This window comes from Anoplopoma fimbria, chromosome 16 (genome assembly GCF_027596085.1).
Source record: "Anoplopoma fimbria isolate UVic2021 breed Golden Eagle Sablefish chromosome 16, Afim_UVic_2022, whole genome shotgun sequence".
Taxonomy (NCBI): Eukaryota; Metazoa; Chordata; class Actinopteri; order Perciformes; family Anoplopomatidae; genus Anoplopoma; species Anoplopoma fimbria.
Genome location: NC_072464.1, coordinates 12,366,872 through 12,394,847, shown reverse-complemented (window position 1 = coordinate 12,394,847; position 27,976 = coordinate 12,366,872). Strand labels below are relative to the sequence as shown.

Here is a 27,976-nt window from a genome sequence, read left to right as displayed (position 1 = left end):
GCCGTGCTGACCTCTGACGGCCGAGCGTGGATCCGCTGCTGCCTCCCTTCACAAACACGGAAGCAGCATGGCGTCCGACGGCTCCTCCGACAGGCAGAGGGTTGCCCAGCAAAGACTGAGAATAATCGCCGGGCATTTACAGAAACCAGTGGACGTCGACTCCGACATCCTAGCCGCGGAGTGCAAAGCCCAGGGCCCCAAGACACAAGCGTCCAGTGAGGGGAGCGCGATGCCGAGGAGGAGGTACACGGCTGTGATGGAGCGGCGGACCAGGGTCCATCCTCTAGCTTTAGCTCCTTATCAAGTCAAACCACAGTGTTAATATGTAAACAACACGGGCTGACGGACTAGCTTCCCTTTCTTTTCCAAACATATATATATATAACCCAGAGAGACGATGCTAAAGCTGTGTTTAGTTAGCCTGTGAGCTACAGAGTGGGGAGTCTTTGCTGTGAGGTGGGTGCGGCTGGGTTTAGTCTCAGGAATTTAACGTCGGTGTGGTCCGACTTTTGTTTGAAAAGTTGGTCACATGAAGCCTTTTCTGTGGCTTATTATTGTATCATTTAATTTGATATATGGTGTGTTTTCCGTCTGAGATAGGTGGTGAAAGCCCAGCCTTAGAGCTAATCTAAGCATGGTGTTCGGATAACAAAGTCGTTGAATCGAATTCTCGTAATTTCAAATACAACGTTCGCCATTCCAGCGTTCGGTTCGGTACAGTAGCCGTTACGGACAGTTTGAATCACCAGCGTTGCCATTCAATAACTGTAACGTTCACTTTCACTGACACAAGTACGTCACTCTTTTTTTAATTTTTTTATTGCCATGTTTAAAATGTGAGTTTGGTAACCTGTTGAGATACGTTTATAAGTTATACGTTTTGGGCCAAATCTTAAGTAATTCTGAACCACACAGAGGAAAGAGACAGTGGAACTTCTGGTTTCTTCCACGTCTCTTCTGATTGGTCAGAACAAGTGGTGGTCTGACTTTCAGCCTATCAGCAGCTGGGTTCCATCTGAGAAACGCCTCCCCGCTGTGCTGACATCTAGTGTCAGTCTGAGAGAACAGCTGTAGCTAAGGGTAACAGCAGCAAGAATGAGCATTTGGCCTTGTTCTGGTCATTGTGACACCGTGATGAAATGAGAGAATATTATGTCCTGCATCCCTGTCTGTTATGATAATGGTTATGCTGAGTTTGGAGTCCTTGGCTTGTATTGTTTACAGTGTAGGACATTTAAAAGTTAAGGACAAAATAGTCCAACAGACAGTGGGATTTGTCCATCAGTGTCATTATTGGAAGAGAATGACGGTTTTTTTTTTAACAGGATCAGGGGCAATCCAACAGTGTGGTAAAGTTCAGGTAGACTACTTGTCGCCCCTGCCTTTTGTTTAATATACATTACATTACATTACATTACAGTCATTTAGCAGACGCTTTTATCCAAAGCGACTTACAGGAAGTGTATTCAACATAGGTATTCAAGAGAACTACTAGTCACCAGAAGTCATAAGTGCATCTCCTTTCCTAAACAAGCATCTAAAAGCATAAACCAGAGCAAAAGTATAGTGCAGAGGCAAATTACTACGAAAACAATAATTGCAACAGACTAATACGAATATAATAAGTGCTACAAACTACTACGAATAGGATAAGTGCAGTAAACGAATACGAATTCAATAAGTGCAGCGAACTGCTACGAATACAGTAAGTGCAACAACTAATACGAATGCAATAAGTGCTACGAGGAAGGCTCAGGGTAGTACTTCTTGAAGAGGTGAGTTTTCAGCCTGCGCCGAAAGATGGGCATAACCAAATACCATGCTGTGTTAGTAGAATAACAAATAGTCACTTTTTGTTTTGAGCAATGCCAAGAGACAACCTTTCAGCCGCAGTTTTACAGTTTGGACATAATCACTGCTCCTTTCTGTTAGGGTTAATTGTGGTTTCAGGCAGATTCAGGCCTGCTTTCTACGTTACATGGTATCCCTGCTCCACCTAGCTCAAACTAATAGTTAATACAACAGCCACACAATAAATCCTACCTTCATGAATGTTGAAATGTCTTTTATTTTTATTTTTTTAATTAAAATGATGATTCATTATGGTCGTTGTAGTTTAGGGCTGTACTTTGGGCCACTGTTGAATTGTATCACACTATACTGAGAGGCATTCCCAGTATACAGTACCAGTCAAAAGTTTGGACACACCTTCTCATTCAACTACTTTGAAGAATCTAAAATATAAAACATATTCTGGTTTGTTGAGCATTTGTTTGTTTACCACATAATTCCATATGTGTTCCTTCATAGTTTGGATGTCTTCAATGTTAATCTACAAAGTAGAAAAAAATAAAAATAAAGAAAAACCATTGAATGAGAAGGTGTGTCCAAACTTTTGACTGGTACTGTATGTCCAGTGTAGTCATAGATATGCACATTTAATTAAAGTCCACATATACCATAACCTCATCTCAGCTCATAGTCTAGGATTGATTTGCATTATCTGTTGTTGTTGTCCAAAGAAGCATCATTGTATAAACATAGTCATGCAAATTTAGCATACAATATGCAAAATTTGGACTAATTAATTTCAGTTCTGCATTTAAAGCTGCGTCATCATTCAAAAATGGATTTGTTTCTGAGATCCATTCTGTTCTTTTTCCTTTTTGTTCTGTAGGTGTAATTAAGGCTTGTCATGGCATGTTTATTTATATAGCCCAAAATTACAAATCACAGATTTGCCTCTGAGGGCACTTTCACAGCATGCTCTATCCTTAGATCCTTGTTTGGAATAAGGAGAAAAACACACAAGCAGAAATTAGCTCAGTTTACCAAAACCTACTGCTTTGCCTGTAAACAGGACCCTGCTTATGTCCTTAAATGTTCAGTAACGGGCACAAACTTCCTGCATTAATTGATACATTTTTATCCAGTATGTTCAGCAGCTATGGCAGCATATCAATGGTGGCGAGGATTCATTAAGGTTTGACTCAGTGTGTCACTCTCATTTATACTCACACTCTTAATTTATAGGAAATTCCATTTTGGCAGGTATTAATCTCAATTATGGCTTTTACTCGACTGTGTTAGCATCCCATCCCAAGTGACCCATGAGTTATGGTTGCTCTGTGAGTGGTGAGCTGTCTTTTCCGCAGAAGTGTTAGTACAGCACCCAAGCTCTACACAGCATTAAAGCCAAGACAGTGTAGCATCCTCTCTGGTTGTGAAGCTGGTGATTATTATGGGATATCTTCAATAGTATAGCATAGTAGCAATTGTTTCCACGTCATAAGTAGATATGGCCGTTCTCAAATATGGTGGATGATTCCACAACAAAGAACAGAAAGTATGGATGGAGCATGCGTTCTATTTGAGTGGACATGCTAAATAATTAGCTGAAGCTTGATAGATCAGTACACACGTTTGGACCTTATCATAAAAACTGAACAGTATTGAAACTAGCTATGGATAACAGTGCCTACCAGATGCCATAAATGTGAAATATTTGAAGGTGTGTGTGTGATGGGAAATGGCTGACGGCACAGGCAGGGTGTCTGCTCGCCTCCTCTGATGATGGATATGTTATTTGAATGTGTCGCTTCTGCGTCTGCATGACAATGTCAACAAGCTGCGTGTCTGCCAGCCTGCGTGCAGAGCATTATGTATAGTTGAAGGAACCCGGGGAATATTGTAAGGTGTGCTTGTCGGCTCCCTCCAATATTGTAAATTTGCCAACTGATAGCCAGCCCCACCTTGAATGAATGCAAAGACTGAATATAATATGGAAACTTTTCATTTTCCCTCAGTGAATTGCTACATGTCTGGTTGTAAAATGTCAGCATGAAGTATATTACCAGCAAGGATTTAACCCGTTCCTCTTCGTCGTGGTGAAATTGCCCATGCCAAGCTCGTTTCAGCCTTGCGGGATTATGGTGGCAAAATATACCAAGGCACCTTCACACTTGTTTTTTTAGCTACTTTTTGCTGGTATTTCGTTTCATGTCTTACCTTAAGTGTGAAGCGTACAAATTGTAAGCTTAACCTCTGCCACTATTTGTTTTTCCACAGGCAGGAGATTATGAAATGGAACGGCTGGGGATACATCGATACAAAATTCCTCTTCAACAAGAAAGGCCAAGCAGAATTTACCGGCAAAAGGTACTGTTTGCTATCACATCAACAGTCATAGACAATGTTTATTCTTATCTGTTGAGGATTTAGAAGAAATGTTCAGTACTAGGTCTCATTCACAGCATCTTATTTTGTTTTATCACAGCCATTGTGTCTACCTTCATTCATAAGTTTGGATAACATGGTGATGGTGCTGCATTGATCCTTTTCACTGCCCACACTGACTGCCTTTTAAATCAGTTGCTGGCCCCTTCCTACACTCACAGCAATGTGGTGCTATTGCCACCTAGTGGTTGGCATTTGAACTGTTTATTGTCATTTGAGAAGGTCACTGATTGTGATTGTAGGCTCTCCCCGAACTCTGTTGCTCATTAACAGAAACCACTTTCCAAATCTATTCAAAAAACGGAGCATATTATATCAGTAATTATTGACGTGTCTCTTGGGAGTTGTGGGTACACACGGTCATTCACAGACTGTTGGAGACAAAATATTTGGTTTGAATGTTTGAGGGAAAACAAAGCCAGTTGTCCTCAAATTTACTGAATGTGCAGTTTACAACAGCGCCTTTATCCGTGTCTCCCTTGACGATAGCATTGGTATAGATGAGCCTTGTGATTGTAATCGTGACATGTGACTTTGGCACCGACAGCTCTGCTTGAGAGATGGTAAACACAGAGAGCTGGCACATTGCATATGAGTATGTATTTTGAGTAATGAGCCAAGCTGAACAGGATGTTGCTCAGCAAATGGCTTCTGCCTGTTGCCACAAAGCGCTCTGTGCCCTCTCGACTGAGAAAGCTACCTGGTCGGCTTACAATATCCGAGGCTGGGGCGCTGTTGAAGGAATGCCAAAGACTGTATTCTCCTCCTCCGTGCCCGCTGTGACAGAGGCTTTTTCATTATAGAGTGCGTTTCACGGTCTCTTGGACAAAGGCACACCACAGTCCCCCTGATGGGCTGGCCCAAGCTGTGCCAGCAGCTCAATTATGCAGAGGATGGCGAGGGCGATCATACGGACAGCACTGTCACTGCTGCTCTGCTTGCCTAATAACCTCATTGGACTCAAACCTCACACTCTATTCTTATTAGACACAGGCCTGGTTTTCCAAATGAATAAGCCCAGTCAAGCATTTAGATGTTTCCAATTTAGAGCTTTGACTTCCACAACTGGAAATCACTTATACATGAGGCATAGTTTTGTAATTGGTTGCTCACACAATCTCTCTTCTTTTACACATTCCAGGTATAGACTAAGTGGTATGATCATCCCTGCTCTGAGAGATTGGTTTGAAGGCACGTTTGGAGCTAATCTGCAGCATAAATCCCTAGCAACAGTGAGTGTAATTCATATTTATTTGTTGTGTATCCAATGAATGGCGGAAAAAAGAGCACTTTGTCACAGTTACAAAAATCACAATGGCTTGTTTTGTCTCAGCCCATTCTGACTAGCGGTGCTGTACAGCCTCCCACTCTTAACGAGGCCTTTGTGGAGGAACTGAAATCCACGGGTATCCCCTTCTCTCATGATGCAGAAGACCGGGTGTTTCGTGCCCACGGTAAGGCATGCTGGGAGGAGACTTTGGACATATCCCTAATTAAATCACTCATTTTAATGCATCCAAACCACAATCAGCCAATCATTTATTTGACATTTTTTTTCATTTAGCACCACTGTATATATTTGTAATAACATATGAATATTTTCGTGTGCTTCTCATCTCATTCCTGTGTTTTTCTTCCAGGCCATTGCTTACACGAGATCTTTGCTCTGCGAGAGGGGAAAGTTGGTCGTGTTCCAGATCTGGTGGTATGGCCAAGTGAGTTCAGACGCCGTGTCATCTCTGTGTTTTTTATCGGCCTGTTTTTCTCCACCCACATAGCAGCGCTGATCCCCCTACTGGTTTAGCTGATTTAAAGGGTTAATCTCTGCAGAGGCAGGGATTTTAATATGTATGAGTGGAGGCTTAATAAGAAGCGTCAGGGGGAGGACGGTTGACACCCAATACTCCACGGTCTGGCCCTGCACAGTACACCCATGAATTATGATTCCGAGATTGGTTTTCTGTTGTTATGGCTGGCACTATTTTACCATGCAAATGAGCGTTGACTGATGGCTGAAAACCTAATTAGCACCCTCCCAAATGGGCAGCAAATCATCAAGAAACTGTGGGCATCGTTTCATCCTCACCAGCGCCAAATTTTAATTTGACCAACCTCACAGATATGCTCTCACTTGCTATGTATCCAGTAGATATTTTGACCCGTAATTTGCATTCCTCAGTTGTCCCCCCAGGTCAAACTGTGTATTTTAAGTGGAGGTTTAGTTAGTTGAACTGTAATCCGTAGGCAGAAGCAGTGTGTTAAATTGGATGACAAAATGCAGGCATTTCTCACTGCCTCTGAAAGCACTTGGGGCCAGTCGAGCACGTCCGCGTAGGTGGGTTTTGCTACTCTTCCCACACGCTCGCCACTCCAGTGTGAATGGATGTGAGCTCCCTGATTGGCTAAAGCATGTTTATATTGATCCAGCACATCCCACCCCAGAGAGCGTAGCTTCATGCAGTGTGACTCCGCCCGAGGAAAGCCCCAGGCAAATCACAACTATCAGGCAAATCAAAACGTCCCCCAGCTCTAATGGCTCAGGCCATATACATTTATTTATTATCTCCTGTATACACATAGTGTTATGTGCCATTTTTTATTTCCTTTACAATGTTTCTACTCTGGTTATTAAACACTTCATTTATGAATGCAATAGAGGACGGTAAATGAAAACATTTCCTTTATGATGGCCACTAATTTCTAATGTTGTATTCTGTGTCTTTGTAGACTGCCACAATGATGTAGTGAAAATTGTGGAACTGGCGTGCAAACATAATGTTTGTTTGATACCATATGGAGGTAAGTAGTTAAATCAATGGATCTAATCAGCATAATTAGCTGTCACATACTGTATGTACAAGCCACATGTTATGTATTTATATTTAATGTACTTTAATACATTCTCTACTCCCAACCCATGTTGGGGAAGTTTGTTTTTTTTGTCAATGAAGCCATATAACCTGTGAATAAATACGGTACTGCTGACAGTGCATTGGATGTTATTCAGAATTTTATGTTTTGCCTTGTGTGTTTTGAACTGGAGCAACAGAAAAAAGTATTAACAGGCATCCTGGGCCACCAATCTAATAATAAGCATATGATGTAGATCTACAGTTTACTTCCAGCCTGGGGACCTTTATCATGTTATACCTTTCTCTCCCCCCCATGTCTCCTTTTACAGTTAACTATTTCATGATGACAAAATGGCTGAGATTAATGTTATATAGTATTGCAGCAGTTTGTCAACAGCCTCATGAGAATGATGTAATAACAGTCAGTCACACATTTATACTGAAGCCTCATTTTAGAAAAGTAACATTTTAAGGATGGGTTATTTGCACTGTGCAAACTTTGCTTCTTTTTTTAATTTTATTATTATTTACTGTATCTTGCACAACTGTCACTTCAAATATTTAAACACATTGCAGCACCTCATTCACATTGCTTTCTGAAATGTTTAAAAGCCTGAAATAAGGTCTCTATACTCGCGGTTATGCAATCGCAGTGTCTTCGCATTTTGCCTAATATTGCCCTCACACTTCAAAAATAATAAATGTGTCATTCATTTGTGAAGATTATATGTAAATATCATGAATGTTTGTTTGCCACATAGCTTATTTTCTGCAATAATCCAAAATCCTATGGAACAATCCCATTTGCTTTTTGTGGAGGGAACTAGTGCCATGCTAACTTCTGGGGGCTGGACTACACAAATAAGATCTCTATATCATACCTGAATTTGCTACTCATACCAAAACAATCCTTTTTTGATACCTTTCTTTGAGAAATATAAACACTTTAATTTTCATAAACATTTCTATATTCATTATTTAATTCCAAGCCCTAGATTTACAAGTGTGTGCAAGTGTTAAGATCATGACCGCAGGAAAGTGTTCAGTGTAATCACATAGGCTTTTCTGAAGGTGTTTTTTAGGTAACTCCTTTTGTAACTGTTGATTTTTCTCTCAGGAGGGACGAGTGTCTCTAGTGCCCTGGAGTGCCCCCCGGAGGAAACTCGCTCCATTGTCTCTCTGGATACCTCACAGATGGTACGTAAACACCGGTGTCTGTAGGTGTCAGAAGAATTGATCTTATGATCTTCTTTTTATGTATTAAAATTAGATTTAATTATTTTTTTTGCAAATTGCCATTAATATATTGTGAACTCTTATTCTGTGAAACCAGAAAAATAAGTGAGAAGGGTATTCAGATTAAATCATAATCAGTTTAATTGAATTAACTAGTGAACTGATAGTCGCAACCTGTGCCACCAGTTCAAACTTAATGCTATGCATTATGGTAAATAGTGTTTATCAACACCACAATGAACCATCGTTTGCATGTTCCTGTATACTTTAATATATGCTAATTTATCTTTTTTGCGGAGGGAATGTACTACATATTCAGAATAATGTTAAAAATGTTAAATCAATTAGTCAATCAATATAAATGATTATTATTATCTTTATTGTAAACTTATTTATCAAGCATTAACATTTTCTAGTTCTACATTCTGAGGAAGTTTTTAGTATAAATGTAAATTGAAGTATTTTGATTAATTTGAAGCCCTGGGAATCGGATGGAACTACATTTTTTACATTTTTTTCACTTCAATAATGAAAAAAAGCCATTTTTAATTTAAGCCATTTACAGAATAAGTGTATTTGCTGTGTGTAGGTGGGACCCAACTTAATGCCTGTTTTTAAGTTGACAAGTGTGTTACTTTGGGCTCCAGCCATTAAGTAGAGGAAACCCAAGAATTTTACCATGAACATGATGATGTTTCATTGGATATGATATAAAATGGTGAATATCATCACCAGTACAGTTCAGCCCTTTGATCCAGGCTCACATAGAGGTGATATATAAGCTGTCTGGTTTGCTGCTAGCCTAGCAGTCATTGAGTTTCCATGGACACCAGTGACCAGTGTTCTGTGTCAGGGGTCAGAGGTGAGGTGGCTCCAATGGAAGCACATGAAAGGAGCAGTGTGGCTGGAACATAAAGTTTATTACCTCAGGATAATAATTGATGGCAGGTGTGAAATGACCTCCTGTAGGTAAGGGTAGGCCACATGCCCAGCGGCCCAAATAAGAGGCATATATTTGGAATCAGATGTTAAATTGAGTTTAACCTTGAGGAAAATGTCTCCGTCCCGCTGCCCCGCTGCACTCATTTATCCCCAGACATGTGACCGTCAAGCTAGGACATGCTGGTGCAGAACTTAAAAAAGTATAGTAGGCAATCCTTCAAGGGACTGTCCACATGTACTGCTAGTGAGGGTGGTGTCTATGTCTGAGCCTAAGATAAGGGACATGGTGATACGCATTGTTTTTGTAACCTACACCAAGGAATGGTGTGTTTTCTTTATAGACAAAATTAAAAAAAGCGGCATTAGAGAGTCTTCCTGTTACATTGTATGGTATAAAGTATTTAAACAGAATGTTTCATGATCTCCCCAGTCACGTTGCTTGTTTTTCCCTCACAGAACCGCATCCTGTGGATCGACGAGAAAAATTTAACTGCCCATATGGAAGCTGGCATCGTCGGTCAGGATTTGGAGAGATTGGTAAGTACCGCTCATCCATCCATATTCATCCACTAAAAGAGCTTTAAAATGCCGTACAATGTTGTGCCAACAATCAAGCTGCGTGACCGTTCACATGCAGGTTGCCCATGCTCAGTCACCTTGGTACTCTTTGCTCAGTAGATCGAACAGCGTTTAGGAGGGAGTTTGAGACAGGAGCAGAGTGCTGAAGGGGAGAGATTAGAGAGTGAGGCGGCGGTCGTGAGCAGATGGCACCATCAAGCTAATTCAGAAAAATGGAGACGGAGCGGGCATTTGATGTAGGGGAATGCGTGAGCTGCATCTAAAGCAGGCTCCACCTCTGCATTTAGACTGGGCCATTTTGATGGAGCAGATGGGTCTGCGTTATAAACTGTCTTCCAGGGGAGTGCTGTGATAAAACAAGGCCTGACTTAACCCCCGTCTTGTGCTTCTGGTGAGGGTTGTTGTTGTACTTTAAGGTCCTTATAGTTATTACTATTAAATGTTCTGCCTAAAGATGCAATCTGTTAGGGGTTGGGCTGCCTTCAGCAGAATGTGTGTTCCTGAAGACCGACACATTTTCCTCAAAGCCGTAGGGATGGTGCATCTGATGAACGTTGCTGAAAGGTTGTTTTTTTTGTCACCAAAAAGTACATTGTCACTTTGTTATGGCCATGTGGCGAGTAACAAAGCACTCACTTACTGTATTGTAACTTTGGGCATCGCTATGGAAGCTGAATGTGTGCAACGCCAATGACAAGCACGACTGTCTCAGACGTAGCCTATATAAATCACATATTTACATAAACATGTAGTTGTAAAGTTTCTGTAATTGTCTTTTTTTATTGTTTTAATAAAAAAGACAATACATGTTATTATTTTAAACCTAACATTAGTTACCCAGTCAAGCAGTGGAATTCAACACTGATCTTGTTTTAGTTTTTTTTGTGTTCTTTCCACTTGCTTTATTTTAGGCCGTTGTAAAAATGTATGATGCTATAAAACCCGGGTTTTAGCATTGCAGCAAAACGAGAGCAATAAAATGCTGCAGCAGAACTCCAATTATATTTTTCCTTTGCTTGCTCATGTTCTTTTGCTTGTTATTAAAACATTCCTGTGGGTTTACAAACATCATTGTTTTCCAAACATTTTTGTCTTCTTTTTTCTTTTTTTTTTTCACAGCTTAATGAGAGCGGCTACTGTACAGGACATGAGCCGGACTCCATGGAGTTCAGCTCCCTGGGGGGCTGGGTAGCAACCAGAGCATCAGGCATGAAGAAGAACATCTACGGCAACATTGAGGACCTGGTGAGCTGCCCGCCCTCATCTTTACCTTCCTGCTCCAAAGCATGACAGTCAGCACACAGCTGTTAGTGCACAGTAATTAGAAAGGGAATTATTTTGTGTACTTAACACCCCCCCCCAAATGCAGTGGTCACATGATCAGTTATGAAATGTATTCATGCATGGCGATATCCTAATTATTATCAATGTTTGTTAATCCTACAAAGTATGCTACGGTTTGCATATTTTGTTTCTAAAAGTGTTTGTTGTGTTGCTGAATAGGTCATCCACGTAAAGATGGTGACCCCCCAAGGAGTGATTGAAAAGAGCTGTCAGGGCCCACGCATGTCCACAGGGCCGGACATTCACCACTTCATCATGGGCTCAGAAGGTTTGCAACATTTCTCAATTGATTTCAGTACACATGGGCATTCGGGCATGTGTGTGAGTTTGTGTGTTAATGTGGGGTTTGTAGGGTTTGTGTGTAGACTTTGTGATAAAACAGTAACACCAGGACAGTTCTCATGCTCTAGGCTTCTTACACATTAACCAGCTTTGGAGGAAAAGTGATCTGGAGGTGTGTAAGTTAGGAACCAGCAAGTGTCCTCCCCACCCCATTTGCAGTGCCCTGTCCTTGTGAACACCCACAGAGAATACTGCCATATGCCAGGTTCCCCCCTACGTAATGAGGAGGTTCAGAGACTCTTGGCATCGCTATGTTTAACAGCTGTGAATGCAAACTTTATATTCACCCTACAAAGCTCAGCAATCTGCTCCCTGACTGGGCTGGGATCACTGTAGAAATCTCCATTTAAAGCCAAAACAGCAATTTCAGGACCAAGAGCACAGCTTTATATACACACTCAAAATCACAAGTGACTAATGGAGAATGTAGATTACAACTGCAAATGTTTCCACTTTATGAAAGTATTATTTCTAGTTAGTGTGAGTGTTAACGGTTGTCAGTGTGAGTGATTAATACTCTTCAAATGCTGCTTTAAAGAATTTATATAATTTATTTCTAAATTACCATCAATACATTTGAAAGGTGTTTTCCATATGTTGCTTGAACACTTGCGATTTCAAGGGGTCATTAAGATTCCTGTTGTTTCCCTTAACCGTACTTCTCCAAAAGTCAGATATGCATAATAATGTGGCACGCTATTAATTATTATTAATCCTCTTTTAAATTGAGATTGATTGGGACTTCCTAACATACATTCGCTGGTATACAAGCATGTGGAATTAATAAAACATCATGATAGTGTCCAAAAAGTTTTAGAGATCAGAAAATGCCATAGTCTGTGTAGCAGATTGTTGACAAATCAAATACATTTTATTCAGCTATAAAAACCATATCAAACAAGTTTTAACCTTTTAAAAAGACATTCGGTCACTTAATTTTTATAACCAGCTATGTAGTCCTTCCAAATATTTGCAGATCTGCTGATCACTTGATAAAATCATGAAATGGATTCAACAATAACCACCATAATCGCAAGATGATTCAACCTCAAAATCTGAAAATAGCTGAGAGAGAAATACTCTTTGAATGGATAACTCTAAAATCAGAATACCAGCACTGTGGGTGTGTAACTGTAGTCCACGGTATCAGGTTGAATGTTAAAAGGCCCCGTTTATAAATTAAGGCTAATAATAAAAGTTAGAATAATGCTTCATATCGTGTGAAACATCTGGAGGTGAGCTTGCTGCTGGCGTTTGGTGGTCTAACAGAGGTGGGACAGGACCGCACGTCTCCGGGAGTACATATACTTCTGGGAGGCCTAACACTGGATCTAAGAGTTCACACCATTACACAGTCTCATTAAAATTATCTCCCTCCTCACCCCAGGAGCCGCATCTTGCAGTCTGACAGTAGGCCACAACAACAAAGAACCACAGTCAAACCATCAGCTATGTTCTGCATGTTAAGTGGAACGCATCCATTCTATTAGAAATGATGGTGAAACCTCAGAGCTTCTCATTCACCGCACAACAACTGGGACTCTATCTCTCTGAACTTGAAGTAGCCTGAATGCAAAGTATTTTCCTCACTCTTTCCTTCAACCAGTGTATAGAATGAGTGGAATAATAAATGATAAGCCCTTTTCTCTTTTAAAACTCATCTCAACCGTGGAGGATGTAATGTAGGTGTGTGAAGCCAACCAGTGCTAATTCAATATACAGAGTAGTGGCTTCAGAGTGGTCCATTTTTGTTTTTTTAAATATTTGATGCTGGAAGCAGAGAGACTTTTCATCCTGAATACTCCCTTACCCCAAATTCTTATCTTGTACAAGGAGGTTTGTTTAACAGAGATGGTCACAGTAAAAAAAAAAAAAAAAAAAAAAAAAAAGTCTTGAACTGCACTCCAGCATTTCATTGCATTCGTCCCCAAGAGAGTGTTTTTCTGACCTTATTACCTCCCCTTTTATTCCTCACTCGCTCACCCTCCTTTACTCCCTTCCACTCTAGCTCCTCCCAAGCTTTCTCACTCTCTCTCTTTTTTTTTTTTTCCTTCTCTGACTCCTCCTTGCTCGCTCACTCACTCACTCACTGGCTCCTCCTGCGTGCTGTCAGGAAGGAGGAGCCTTTTTGTGGTTGAGACCTAATGGAGTCACATGTTTTCCACTGGGCCACTAGGGAGCAGCGTGTGGCATGTAGTGTCACGCTAGAGGGCTCTTTAACAGCAATAACAGACTGAGGAAGCCTCCTAATGGAGCCAGCTATGTTCAGGGAAGATGCACCTCTAAATGCTCATCGTCTGCAGTAACACTGAACATACAGGCTGGGGGAAGAAATGGGTTTGGTACTCACAATTATTATTATTATTATTTATTTTTTGGGGTGCATGGCTAAGCAGTGATTTAAACACACCTCCAATATTGCTTGAAAGAAAGAGGTGCTGTTTTACTGGACACAATTAAACACATTGAAAAATGTTATTGAATAAAACGCTATAAATTAATTTAGAATGATTAAACATGAGAAAGAGTTGGTTCTAAAAAATCACTGTACACAACCCGCTCAGCAAGAAATGGCAGCCTGGCATAATAATCAACTAACAGGAGTTGAATTAGACTAGAAACAGTTCAGTAAAAGTGAATATTGAACTTGTATTGCTCCCGGACATTTTTGCTGCGTAGAGTAGACACTTTTTTTTAAAACAGCAATTTGACTCCTTCAGCAGCAGCTAATGGTTGGCAGTTTTCTGGGTCATGAGTTCAGCCAGAGGATTTGGCATACATGTATATACGTGTTGCTGCTGTTGGCCTTGCTGCCTTTGATAGGGCTCTGCTTTATTTCCTCAAGGTCTTAAGTTGATAAATCTTAGTTGTCCCCCAGTGTGTGGTAGAAAACCAGATCACTAGGTGAAATGTGAGACAAAGGTCACCCAAAGGACCCTTGGGACGTGTAGCAGAGCCCTGTAAAACAGGCTTAGGTTCAGCTCAAAGAGGGGGTTAGGTCATATAAATTGTGGGAATTACTTTACTTTCTTTTGGCCCGACTCAAAATATGTCACTGTAATTTTCCACAGGAACCCTGGGCGTGGTTACTGAGGTAACGATGAAGATTCGTCCCATGCCGGAGTATCAGAAATACGGCTCAGTGGTATTCCCTAATTTTGAGCAGGGAGTGGCCTGTCTCCGAGAGGTTGCCAAACAGGTAACATTTAAATTATCTTTTAACATGTCACTGCGTTCTCTCTGTGTCTCTTTTTGAGTGTGTTGCATGTTTTCACCAAACTCTAATAAGCACTTTGAGGTTTTCATTTCACTTGTTTTAAACTTACCTACAGACAAAAAGACGCAAAAAAGATCTGAATGTATTTTTGGACCAACTTGTACTCTTTGTTAAAACCTCCAAGCTAAGCCAGTCCAACACTTTCTGCAGCTGTTGCAGAGTAAAACCTTTATTCAGACCTTTATGTTGAGACTCATTACTGCCAAGACATTTCATGAAGTTTTTTTTCTGTTATTCTACTGTTGAAACACGATAGGCCGACAATGCCAAAACAAATCAAAACCTTACAGTGCCTATTGGAACTTTTTTTTGTCAGATGTATCAAGCTACAGGAAAAAAACTTTAAGCCTATACAATGTACATTGGGGACATTAAGCAAGAAAGTAAAAGCTTTAAAGCCAAGGTTCAAGCAATTGCACTGAATGTTGACAATAATAAATATTTGTTGAATTTTATATCTTGTAGAATCTTTATTTTGACATAATTGTGCCCTATGATTCAAACCAACTAATATAAACCAACTTCTTATTTTGCAGAGGTGTGCCCCAGCATCTATACGACTCATGGATAATGAACAATTTAAATTTGGTAAGTTTTGTTTGATCATACACAATAAGGTCCAGCATAGACTTAAAGCGTTACAGCTGCTGCCATTACATTCTGTTTGCAAGCATCACTCTCATTTAAGCCCTCTGAGTGCTTTGTGGTAACCTTTCACTGTAAAAGTAGGACTTTATTTTGACTTGGTTTTAAATTTCAGGAAGTGCTTTAATTTTTTGGCCCAAATATAACCTTTTGCTTTGATCAGATAATTGCAGGCTTTTAACCAACAGCATAATAGTAATCATTTTTATTTTGACTCAAATTTGTTTCTCACTGTATTTTCTTTGTCAATATTTGGGTTGCCGTTTCATTGATTACCTCTGAGAGAAGAACAATGAATGGCAATGCTACAGCATGTAATGATTTTTACCTTCTGCAGCACTGAATTGTTAAATTGATTATTATTTCATTCTGCAGCAGAATAGCTGCACACATAAACAGGCAAAGAATTGAAGCAAGATGAAAAATGACCCCTGGCCAAAATGAAGTAGTTGTTACATTGAAGTTTTATGATGTTGTTTCTTAAGGTCTAGTGGAATGCATCTGGCATTGCTAGAGATCTCCGTAAAGTTCCCCAGTCTCAAGGGATCTCATTATCTCCTCCTATATTTCCACTTTTCACAGAGTAGGCACTTCTTAGCATTAAGCAGGGAAGATGAAGCGACCAGGTTTTCCACTAATAACTAAAACTCATGGCTCTATGATACCTTCTTGGGCTTATTAGTGGCTTGTCCTCACTTTTAATCATGTTGGCTGTTGAGTAAGGAGGGTTGATGTATTCACAGGTCAGTTTCAGATTGGGACTACAAGTACAATTTAGCGCTGCCTTTCTTGATGCATAAGATGAAAAATTTGAATTTTGTATTAAGTAGCAGCATGTTGATGCGCAAAAAAACCCCACAGAGGGGAGAGTTAAAAGTAAAATTATGCACAGTGTAGGTGTAATTTTGTCTCTCTGGATGTTGAGTATTTAATTAACGAGTGTGATGGCTGCGAGAGACCTAAAGACCTGCAATCAAATTTTGGAATGGAAACAATTAGGACACTAAGTGATGAAGAGACTTGAGCATGGGGGGAAATAAATGAACTGTTAAGTCTCGGCGACATCACCCGTGACTTTGCTGCAGTGATTGATAACCATCCCATTGGCCCCAGCCTCTCATTTTCGCTTGTCCACAGGCGCTTTTGTGCGTCCGATCAGAAATAAATCAAAAAGTGTGGGTGAGGAAGACGGATATCGCTGTGTCAACCCCACTTCCCTTCGGAAACCCTCTGATTTATAGTCGCTGTCGCTAGCAGCCACTGGCCAGTTGTAAAGTTATTCAAATGTTGCCATTTATTTTTCCTCCTTTTGTTTGAAACCCCCAAATAAATCTGACTGGCTGGAGAATGTAGGCAGGAGAGTGTGACTAATGTGTGAAAAAAACATTGTTGGCCTACTTCTTTGTGAATAGGTGGAGCTGATTCTTATCTCATATTTCCACAGGTCATGCCCTAAAGCCTCAAGTATCTTCAATTTTCACATCCTTTCTGGACGGGTTGAAGAAATTTTACATCACCAAGGTAAAAAAAATTATAATAATTGGAAGTGAACATCACCAGTTGCTTGTCCCCACTATTTTTCATGAAAAATGAAGCTACCTTTTTTAATCACCAGTTCAAGGGGTTCGACCCCAACTGCTTGTGTGTGGCCACCCTACTGTTTGAGGGAAATCGTGAGAAGGTCCTGCAGCATGAGAAGCAAGTTTATGACATCGCTGCAAAATTTGGGTAAGCAGTGGCTCTCTTTCTGTCTTCTAACTAAGCATGTTACAAAGTTCAGTTACAGATCCCGAGCGTGTAAAACACAGAAATGACAAAGTACCATTTGGTGAGACTTTGGACACGGTGCCTCAGGACCTGATGTCACTTTATTTAACCAGCCATTATGTATTAGCAGTGACAAGGATGGAGAAGCACAGTTACACACTTCAGACTTGGCTTCTGCTCAGTAGTTTGTCTCTGTGGATTGATGGATCACCTGTGGATGTCCTCCTGTCAGGCCGGCTTTTATGTTAAAGTAGGTGTGGTGTGGGCGGTGATAGCAGGGCAGAGCTCCCCTCAGGACAGCGCAGGGCGAGAGGACGCAGCCTGGGAGTGCTATGGTGATTGATTATGAAACCGATCAATGAGGACTTTGGTGGAAATCAGTTCCCTGTCACACTGAGAGGGATTCTCTCCATCCTCCTCCTGTTTTAAACTCTCAACAAAAGTTTAATAGATGAGTTCATCCTAACATAAATTAAGCTTTATGCATTTCAATTGGTTATTGTTTAATGGTGATTCTGAGATGGCTTAGAAGTCAGATGTTTCAACACATTCTTCCTGTCTAATGTGGACTGTTTGAAAAGGAAAATGTCTTTTTGCTTAATCATTGGTAGTTGTCAAATAGTAGCGGTTAGGCTAGTTAATGCCAACTCTTCTTTCTACCCTTAGGGTATATTCTTTTTGCATTGTGTATTTTTTTTATTTGATAAGATAAAGTGAAATTTGTTTTGTATAAAGCACAACCACTCTGAAAATCTGTTTTCAAAAGTACCTTTTTTTCCAAAATGTATCTTAAAGAGACTTTCTAAATTGGCTGCTAGTTTGCAGTTTCCTCTATGTTCTTCTCTTCATTTACGAGTACCACAACATTTTTGATCTGCTTTTATCACAGCTGGACTTTTAACTGTTGTGAAAATTATAACAGATTTTTGGGTACATGTAGACAAATAAATCAAGGTAATTGATTGATGACTGTTCAGACCCAAATCTGTTCATTTAAAGGTCATTCATTCATTAAAAAGCAAAACGGTGAGCCTTTACTGTGCATACTTTTATAAATGATTTTGTTACGTACCTCGTAGCCAACAAAAAACCTTCCTAAAATAAAAAAAATATTGATGTTATACCAACTAGTCAGAACCAATACCTCATTACAACACAAATTTAAGCGGTGCTCCTCACTGGGGGATATCGGGGATTTCTTCCTAGGTAAAGCTTATCGATTATATATAACTTGGTGTTATTCTTTGGCTCAGTGCCAAGACCTGCAGGGATCTGGATCGCTGCCCTGAAAACCGCCAGCAATTAAATCATAAGAAACTTGTCAGTTACATGCAGCATCCTCTGCTTTATTGCATTCTTAAAAAAATAGATCATGATCACCAATCAGATCAAGTGCCAGTGATGGATTGGTGCGGTTCTGTGAAGAATATTTTCTTGTGGTGTTGGGGAAACAGGAAGAAGGCTAAAAATCAATATAGTGATTTTCTAATGAGCTTGGGCTGATTAGTTTGGGTGGTGGATGAAAATCTGATTACCCAGTGCAGGTGATGGATGTGTGGCTGACCTGTGGCGATGCACATAGCATAGCTTCATTGATCTGTCCATTGTTTGATTGACAGGCTCCCAGGCAGCTGTTGTGAGGCGAGCGGTCCGACCAACAAAGCTGAAAGAAAAGAGCTGTTAAATATTAACCCTGTTATCTGCTTCCAGGGGGCTGGCAGCTGGAGAGGACAATGGGCAGAGGGGCTACATGTTGACCTTCGTCATCGCTTACCTCCGGGTGGGTCACTCCTCTGGCTTTTTTTCTGCCTGCGCTGACGGGCAGGTGGGGCGTGCGGGGAGGACACAGGCTGACAGCAGATAGGATAGTGAGGAACACAGAAAGGCTGCAGAATGTGACCTCGGGAGGTCTTTGATTTGATCTGGTCGCGGTTGTTGTCAGGGTGTCTAACACTGAGGTATCTACACCATGAAGAGAGCACAGTGGCTGCAGTCAGAAGGACAATAGAGAGTTGTCTTAGGACAGATCTGTCAGAGAGGCCCTTTTTTTCATCACAGAAACCCAGCAAGGAGTTTAAGTGAACTTATATATTCTGGTTACTCTAGGCTTTCTGTAGTAATATACTTTCTTAAACATACTCACATACTTCACCTTTCTTTTTAGAATACACACATTGTGGCTTTAGAGTTAGACCGACCTGTGTTCTCATATATTTGTAAAAGGAGAACTGGATCCAATTATGTTGTCAATCCAATTGCACCAACAAAACCTATACAAAATAAAACAACTAAGGAAGCATCATCTTCTATCACTAAAACATTAGAAACCAGTAAGCCGTAGTTCCAAAGTAAATTTGGGGTAATGGAGATATTAGATTACTGCCAGTACATGTAGATTTTACAGTTACCAGGTTGCTACAGAGCGTGTAGATGTTTTCCTATTACCTGATGTCCCCCAGTATCCTGGTTCCTTTTGTGCATGTAAAATTACTGGATGAACAATAACTGTTAACTTACTAATGCTAATATTGTACTCCGAGCAGGACTTGGGGATGGACTACTATGTGATGGGGGAGTCCTTTGAAACCTCTGTGCCTTGGGACAGGTAAAGACACTGATATGAGCTGTAGGCTTCTCACTGTTGCGTTTAAATACATGTAAACATTTTTGTTTTCTCGCCACCTACACATTCTGTCCTAAGAGACTCCTCTATCTGTTTTCTTGCTCCTGTTTCTCCTTGTTTCTTTTATTTTCTCTTTGCTTCTGTCTTTGCCATTCACCTTCATGCCTGCCTTCTCCCCCCATTAACCAGCTCTGCGTTGGCGGAAGCTTTGCCTCCTCAGCCCACACACACACACACACACACACACACACACACACACACACACACACACACACACACACACACACACACACACACACACACACACACACACACACTCTCTCTCTAGGAGAGACCTATCTGTTTGTGTTGTGTGTGAGGAAATGCAATATGAGCCACATATTCATCTCCCCTCCACATGTGGTGTGTTTCATCATCATTTTGTCATCCATACACACACATACAACAACCAAGGAGCACACACACACACACACACACACACACACACACACACACACACACACACACACACACACACACACACCGCTCCGTGTTGTGTAACATGCCTGTCGGGAGAGACCAAGAGATCAGGCACTGAGGCGAGCATATGTGCCCGGCTCATTACCCCCCTCCCCCCCATCCTCCACACACTGCTGCACATGCTTAGGACTGGCGGCCATTTCCACACCAGTGGAGACCTCTCCCACAATGGTCGTCATGTTAGTCTCCCCCTCTCCCTTTTTTCATGTCCTTTTCATAATTTTGATAATTCTTCTCTGCCAATTAAATCAGTTAAATGTAAGTTGCCTTTCCACCATTTGAGTACTAGTTTTAAATATACAACATCACAGTTTGGATTCCAATGTCATTTCTGTAATTTTGTTTTATATAATTATTTTTTTTTAAATTCTACCTCATCTATACTTTATTTCCAGGGTGTTGGACATTTGCCGGAACGTAAAGGCACGCATCACTCGAGAGTGTAAAGACAGAGGAGTGCAGTTTCCACCGTTATCCACATGCAGGTAATGTTTACAGATGACAGTTTTAATGCAAATTTAGGCTGATTGAACGGAGCTCCAATCCCTAAGTATCATTAAACATGTTTAAGTATAAACGTTTGTCTCCATATGGTTTTCAAATGTGTCCCTTCTCAAATTTTTATTGTCAGAAAAACCCCATGAAGGGTAATACCAATACCAAGTACCAACAATATGTTAGACTGTCTTTATATATTTTCCCTACCCAGTCCGTCGCACTTAGCCCCGAGCCCCTTTGTTAAAACTGAAGACATAAGTCTTTACATTTTTTTTTTAAAGAGACATAATACAGAATAAGTAACTTCTTAAACTGCCAGAAAAAATATAGACTTATATACTTTAAATGTTGTAGTAACAAAATTAGCCGAGAGGAACTTTTTTCCCCAAACTGTGATGTAAATCAAGAACTCTCTGATGAAACAATAAGCACACAAAATAATTTATTTGCCAATTTTTGGTACTTAACAATCAACAATACTAAATATTTATTTTCAATACCAATGAAGTATAGCGGCTGTATACCACGACCCCCGGTGAGTTAGCAGGAGCCACACAGACAGACGGACAATCTGACAAACAGACGGCGAGCCGGTCGAGGAGCACCAGGCTTCTGCTCGCTGATTGCGGACAGATTAGACCTCAGCCTGATTATGCGACAGCCATTCATATCCCGGCTGCAGTCTGTCACATGATTGATTTGTCCATTTAACCTCTAGAACAGTCAGGGTGCCAGGTGATGGGCCATGTCAAATGAACAAGGGCTCTGAACCCTGCTCCTCCACAGGGAACAAGGCCAGAGACACAGAACATGCAAACCGGAGAAGCATTTTATTCTCAACCAAACCGTTCTTTACACTTGTTCTTGATGGGAGAATTCAAACTCCATTTTATCTAGAAGAAGCCACATGAGCAATCAGGATGTTTTGTTCCGTGTATAAAAACAGACTGATCCATTTTCTGTCTCGCATCAGTGAGTCATCCTGTTACCTGCAGCACAAATGTGGCTCAGATGATTAAAAGCGCTAGATGGCCATTTAATGTCTGATAATGTTATGTTATTAAAGGTGACAGTGCTTCCGCGCTGCCTCCGCTTTGGGGAAACCATGAATGGAATTGAGGTCAGGGGTTCACCGGGAAAGCCAAACCTCCCTCTCTACTTTGTCTTCCAATTATGAAGCATAAAAAGCATTTATTGTATGAAAATGGAGAAACACTGCTCTTTGTGTGCATGTAAATGTAATTTCAGGACCTGAGGGAAAGACACATTTAAGGAGTCTTCTTCTCTGCTGGTGTAAACATGCCTTTTACCCTTTTCTTACAGGGTGACTCAGACGTATGACGCTGGTGCCTGTGTCTACTTTTACTTTGCCTTCAACTACAGGGGACTCAGTGATCCAGTACACGTGTATGAACAAGTGGAGGTATGACCAGTTTCATTTTTATCAACATTATGACATGGTCCAGTCCTTTTATAGATCATAACTATATCTGAAGTGAAGATATGTTGAATCTTCAGCACCCCAGAAAGTAAATGACTCTGGTTCTACTTTTTTTTATTTCCCAGCGTGCAGCCAGAGAAGAGATTCTTGCCAATGGAGGGAGCTTGTCACATCACCACGGAGGTACTAAACCCTGAAAAATACATACTAAAATATCGGGTTTGTTTTTGTGAACGTGTACTAAACAGATGCACATTATTCACCAGAAAACATTGAACAGGATGACATAATATTTCCACCTTCCTCTAGATTATAATTTATAAAAAAAGGCAGCAAGGCGAGCTTTCCCAGCATGCTTTTCCATGCTAGCGAGCAGGCGGTCAGTCGTGCTATAAATGTGCATTTGGTCGGAGATCTTTCATGGCTTCCTTCTCGTGTCCAAAATATGTTCCTGTGGCTCAGATGAATGGCTCTGAATCGTCTATTTGTTCATTTCAGCAGTGACCAAATGAAACGTGAGCAGGGGAGGGCGGCGAAACAACTCTCTGGGCCCCATCAGGGCTAACCGAAATGGCTGCCTTATCTATATTGCCATCCGCCTCGCTGTTTTCATACATCACTTCAGGCTATTCATCACAGCTGTCAAAAACAGTATGCAGTGAATCAGCTGTGATATTAAATCACAATTTTTCCCGAAGGCGGGGACGGGTTCAAAATTAAAAGATTGCTAATAAAAAGGAGGCGGTGGGCCGGGGTAAATGATGCCGCCGTTATCGCCGGCTGTATGCTGACCTCCAAACGGTGGCCCAGCCACCCCGAGCAGCACGGGGAGGTGACAGAGGGGGAGGGAGGAGGGGAGGAGGAGGGGGGTATATTGATGCAGCTCCTGCGTGCAAGGCCCACTCTGTAATTGTGATTAATAACGGTGGGCCTCGCTATCTGAGCGCAGACAGGCCGGTTTGTCTGCCCACAATCAGTGTTTGACAAATGGAGCTAGTTTCACTGGGTTTTGTGTATCAAACAAAACAGATGTAGTCAAGGATGGTGAGGTGGGAGGGCACCAGAGAAAATATACATTTTTGTGTCCCTGTATTTACAGCAGGTCAGTGTTGTGCTGCGTGGGCGTCGGTAAGGGAATCTGGGCGTGTAGAGCGCTGCAGGACATAATACTAAGCTATCACCACCATGTGTTGACTGCTGTCCGTCACAAAAATGCAGACGATTTTTAGCAAAAAAGATCTGTTTGATTATTAGCTGGTTCTGAGCGTTGGGAGAAAATGTCCTCTTTAACTAGGTCACCGGTGTCGCAGCGGTGAAGAGTTGTTGAACATCCATCACCAGGAGAGTCATCCATCTATCAGCCAATACTCTGGCTCGGCCATATCACAAGAAGGCAGAGACGCTGCCTTCCCCCCGTCTTTCATGTCCTGACCCCCATTTGTCAGAGAAACACAGGGAGAGCGAGAGCGTGTCGAGGGGTTGCGGCTCAGCATGGCCACTACAGTGTCCTCTGTATGAGGGCCACCCCCGGGGTGCCCAGCATCTTCACCTTCACCTTGTGGCTCTGCAAAGCTCCAATATCGCTAACTCTGCCCAACACGCCTCCACACAGGTCACTGCTCTGAGGAGGTAGAAAAATGACCTGATTCAGTGAAGCTCCCACCCTGCCTTTCGCCCTGCGCCTCCCCAGGCTTTTTTCCACACAAGAGAAATATGACACTTTTTTAAAAAAGAAATCTGTCATTTCAGAAATAACTACCTGCTCTTCTTTGCATGTCTCAGCTGCACAGACCTAGCCCGGTGAGATTGATTGCGATAGCGAGCAAAAAAGAGGGAATATGACAAGATAGATGTGTAAATTATCACAGTGATGGAGGCAATGATGCAGTCCCAGCACCTTCTGTTTTCTCTCCTTTTCCTGAGAGGAGGGAGGGAGGGGATGGAGGTGGAACGAGGAGGAAGAACTGACGAGGAGGGAGGTTGTGGAGAGCAGGGTACTTTCTTAGTTATTGGGTAGCAGCTGATTGGTCCCTGCGTCACCATCTGGAGGTTTGTGGGGTATCAGAGTCCCTGGTGACCCCGCTGTCTGCCCTGTTTTGTCAGGAGACGGGCCTCACTAGCCTCATGGCCGTTACCCATCTGGGTTTGCTGGCTGGACTCTCATAACAGGCGGCCTCCTCACTCAACATGGCCTCTTAACACTGGAGCTCCCCTGCTAGTGATGCAAAGAGGGAAGGGAAGGCGTGTGAACACTCCCATCATGCACCTTCGTTTTTCAGGCCTCCCTATCTTATCGCAAGTGGTTACACTGCTGATTTCAAGTGTTTACTCAGCGAGCAGCACCTGTTCCAAGCTGATCTGTTCTCAAATTTATCTTTTTTAGTTTTTGGTATATAGATATTATGTGCTTCTTTCAAGTTGACGCGACCTTCGAAAGTTAACATTTACCCAGATCTGAACTATTTAAAGTAAGCTTTTTTGTGACTGGAGCCAACGTAAAGTTTTTAGATTAAGGCCCTTTGCATTTTTTTATTTTTTATTATATCTTTTAATAATGACTCACTGTTTTTCTTAAACTGATTTTCTCTGTGAGAGACGTTTAAACCTGCAGATGCTGCAGGGCTGTTAGTGCTAGTGGTCAAAGATGGTGCAAACTGTGTAGCAGCATTGCCACCAGATCAATTTAGGCTGGGAATTAACTTTTAACAATTATATTAATTATCAATGAATCTATACTTTAAAAAAAAAAAATAGTATTCCTGGAGCCCAAACTAAAAACCGAAGATATTCTACACGATATCTAACAGAGAAAAGCAGCAAATCCTTTTTATATATTTTTTTTGTCAGTCTCAACCATCAAACAAAAGCAAATAACACCTCAAAAAAACTAAAATCATGCATTTAAAACCCTCAGCACTTACAGATGCTATGTGAAAGCTGAAAATCAATCTTCATTGTGCAGATTGTGGCTTCGTTTACACTTGGTTAAAGAAATTCAACCGCTTTATCAGCTTGAAGTTCTCTAACAATAGTTTGGCTCCCTGGTGAGGATGTTCCAGTCCTCCTCAGTCACCAGACCTCTCGCTGGCTCCGGACTCTCCGCTAAGAACCTGTCGGGTACAGGCGCCGCGGAGTATGTCGGACCAGACAGCTGGTGAAGCAATGGGCACCCTCACTCGGCTCGGTGCCACAGCCTCCCTCGCTCCTCAGGTTGGGGGTTTGTATGAGGAGGAGGAGGAGGAGGGGAAGGCTGAAGAGCGGCTGAGAGCCAAAGTCCTGCTGACAGAGGACCATTGTGTGGTGCTCTGCGGTCGGCTTTGGCACCCTGTTGGTGATCGGGCCAGTGTTAGAGGGCACAGAGCTGCGTTCAGGACAAACAAGCACAACATCCCTCGCAGGTCAGCTGGAGGAGTGCGCTCGTGTGCACAATGAGACAAAACACACACACACACACACACACACACACACACACACACACACACACACACACACGCAGACAAACGCTCCAGCGGGTCTGGCAGGAGGGAAACGGAGGGGAGTGGTGGCTCAAAGAGCGAGGAGCCGGGGACGGCCCGCTACAGCCGCCAGCCGGCCCCTCCTCTGGGAACACACAGAGCCTAATGAGTTTGATAGTCTGCTGAGCTCCATAAATCATGCCATGCAAAACATTTCTCCTCTCAGAATAAAAGCATTTATCACCCTCTGTTTATTCACTCACTCTCACAAGATTGATTGGCTCCCAGCAGCCCGCTGAGCAATCAGCCGTGCCGATTCCTCTATTTCTCCCCCTCGGTCCTCTTCCTTGACTTCATTCATTCATTTATTTATTTATTTTCTCTCCTTTCTGTCATTCAGTGGGGAAACTTCGGAAGGAGTGGATGAGAGAGACCATCTCCAGCGTCGGCATGGGGATGCTCAAGTCCGTCAAGGACTACGTGGACCCCAATAACATCTTCGGCAACGGGAACCTTCTCTAATTTCCCGCTCACCTTTATCTCACCCTTTTTTTCTAAAAAACAAAAAAGCATCTTGTGCATTTTGGATTAATAGATTACTAAATGTGAATTTAAAATGGACAGATGTTGTCTTTTTCATCAGTCATTTGGTGCCATTTATTGATTCACCCAAACCTTTTCTTTTACATTATATTGCATTTAATATGCTGTAACAATCACTGTCACTCACGGTGCAGCTCCTTTTTCGCCGCCTCAGCTTGTTGTTGGAGCTACGGCCATGATGCAACCAGACATGATGCAACAAGACCTTGATTTTTGTCATATTTTCTTACGTTTAACCATTTCCTTAATATCCTTGCCAACAAAGTTGATTCATCTGTTTTGTTCTTACTTTCCACTTGTGTGTGTCTGGTAAGTGTGTGCAAGTGTGTGTGTGTGTGTGTGTGTGTGTGTGTTTGGGGCCCTCCTGTTGTGGTAATTTGTAGATGAATGCGCTTTATAAAGCTCTGTGCCTTTCTTAAGCTTATGTCTGCCTTCCCTTTCTCCCACTAAACACACTGCTGGTGTACAGTGAGTCCCTTTGTGGAGCAACATTAACTTGATCATGATGTTTTCTATGTCTTCATATTTCTCTTGCCCTCATGCCTTTTGATGTACTGACCTATTGCCATAAGAGACTTTTTTTTCTCGTCTGTACGCGTGTGTGTGTGTCCCTCTGCACCACAACCCCCCCCCCCCCTTCTAGAAGTACAATATGATAACAAAGAGAGATATTCCCTGTGTGTTTAGTTTTTTTTTGTACTGAAAGCATTAACCTTGCATGGTTTGTTACTGAGAAAGTGAAGTGGGGAAAAAAGCCATCGAGGTTTTTCTATCACGCCTGCTTCAATGTCACCGCGTTTGCAGTTCAAGGCCTCTGGATCTCGGTGCTGACGTTGTACCAAAGACTCAACACATCAGAACATGCAAACGCACCGTAAACATATGTTTGATTAAGTGACCCTTGCACATATTTAGTATCTTCATGCACAGCTCAACTATATTTTTTAATCAGCATATGCAAAGATGACCCTTCTGAGAGCTGTAAGATGTAGATACGTGTCTGTTACATGTGCTGAAACCTTCTACATCATGTCTTATGTTCAAGACACTGTATTGGATTATTACTTTTCCATAGATTTGATCAGAAATTCCTCCTAAAATAGTTTCCCTTGTTTTCTGTACGGTGTTAAAGATTTTTGTAAGGGACAGTGTAATGTTCTACAATTTCATACCAGACTTGAACCATTTGTCACTGATGACCATTGATTTTGAAGCAAAGTGAAGCTTTAAGAGAGCTGTTTGAAGATAAATCTTGCCTTTTTTTCTCTTTCTGATCAGTGCTTCACATTTTCCAGAACCACCTTGTTCTTTTTTTAACTCATAATATTTCACCAAAAAAAAGAACTCTTTAAGGAACCTGTCGTATGACATTTAATGTCAGTCAAACAACGTGCGAGAGCTTTTGAACCTTATGGATATGCCTTTTGTTATTCTCCTAACAATGTCGTACATTTTGTCAATGCTGTTTGTGCAATAAATTTAACTAAAACATCTAATTTGTTGAATTTGTTTTCTTTCAGTAATGTACAACACTGTTCAGAGAGCAGAACTCCCCCCTCTCTCATTCATCATTTCCATTTCAGCTCTTCAATAGTAGCTTCTACTAATGTTGTCAGG

At 41.5% G+C, this 27,976-nt stretch overlaps 1 protein-coding gene across 1 annotated transcript; it reads left to right on the top strand.

The window, feature by feature from the left end:
• The first annotated feature begins 10 nt into the window (after positions 1–10).
• On the top strand, positions 11–27,855 carry agps (alkylglycerone phosphate synthase). Its single transcript, XM_054615170.1, has 20 exons — positions 11–243; positions 4,069–4,158; positions 5,378–5,468; positions 5,570–5,690; positions 5,877–5,951; positions 6,964–7,035; positions 8,206–8,285; positions 9,723–9,803; positions 10,965–11,090; positions 11,349–11,457; positions 14,603–14,730; positions 15,345–15,396; positions 16,898–16,974; positions 17,069–17,181; positions 18,931–19,000; positions 19,764–19,825; positions 20,758–20,847; positions 22,184–22,283; positions 22,427–22,484; positions 26,157–27,855. Exons 1-20 carry the CDS (start codon positions 68–70, stop codon positions 26,276–26,278), a joined length of 1,893 nt encoding a protein of 630 aa, XP_054471145.1. The 5' UTR covers positions 11–67; the 3' UTR covers positions 26,279–27,855.
• Positions 27,856–27,976: the final 121 nt, after the last annotated feature.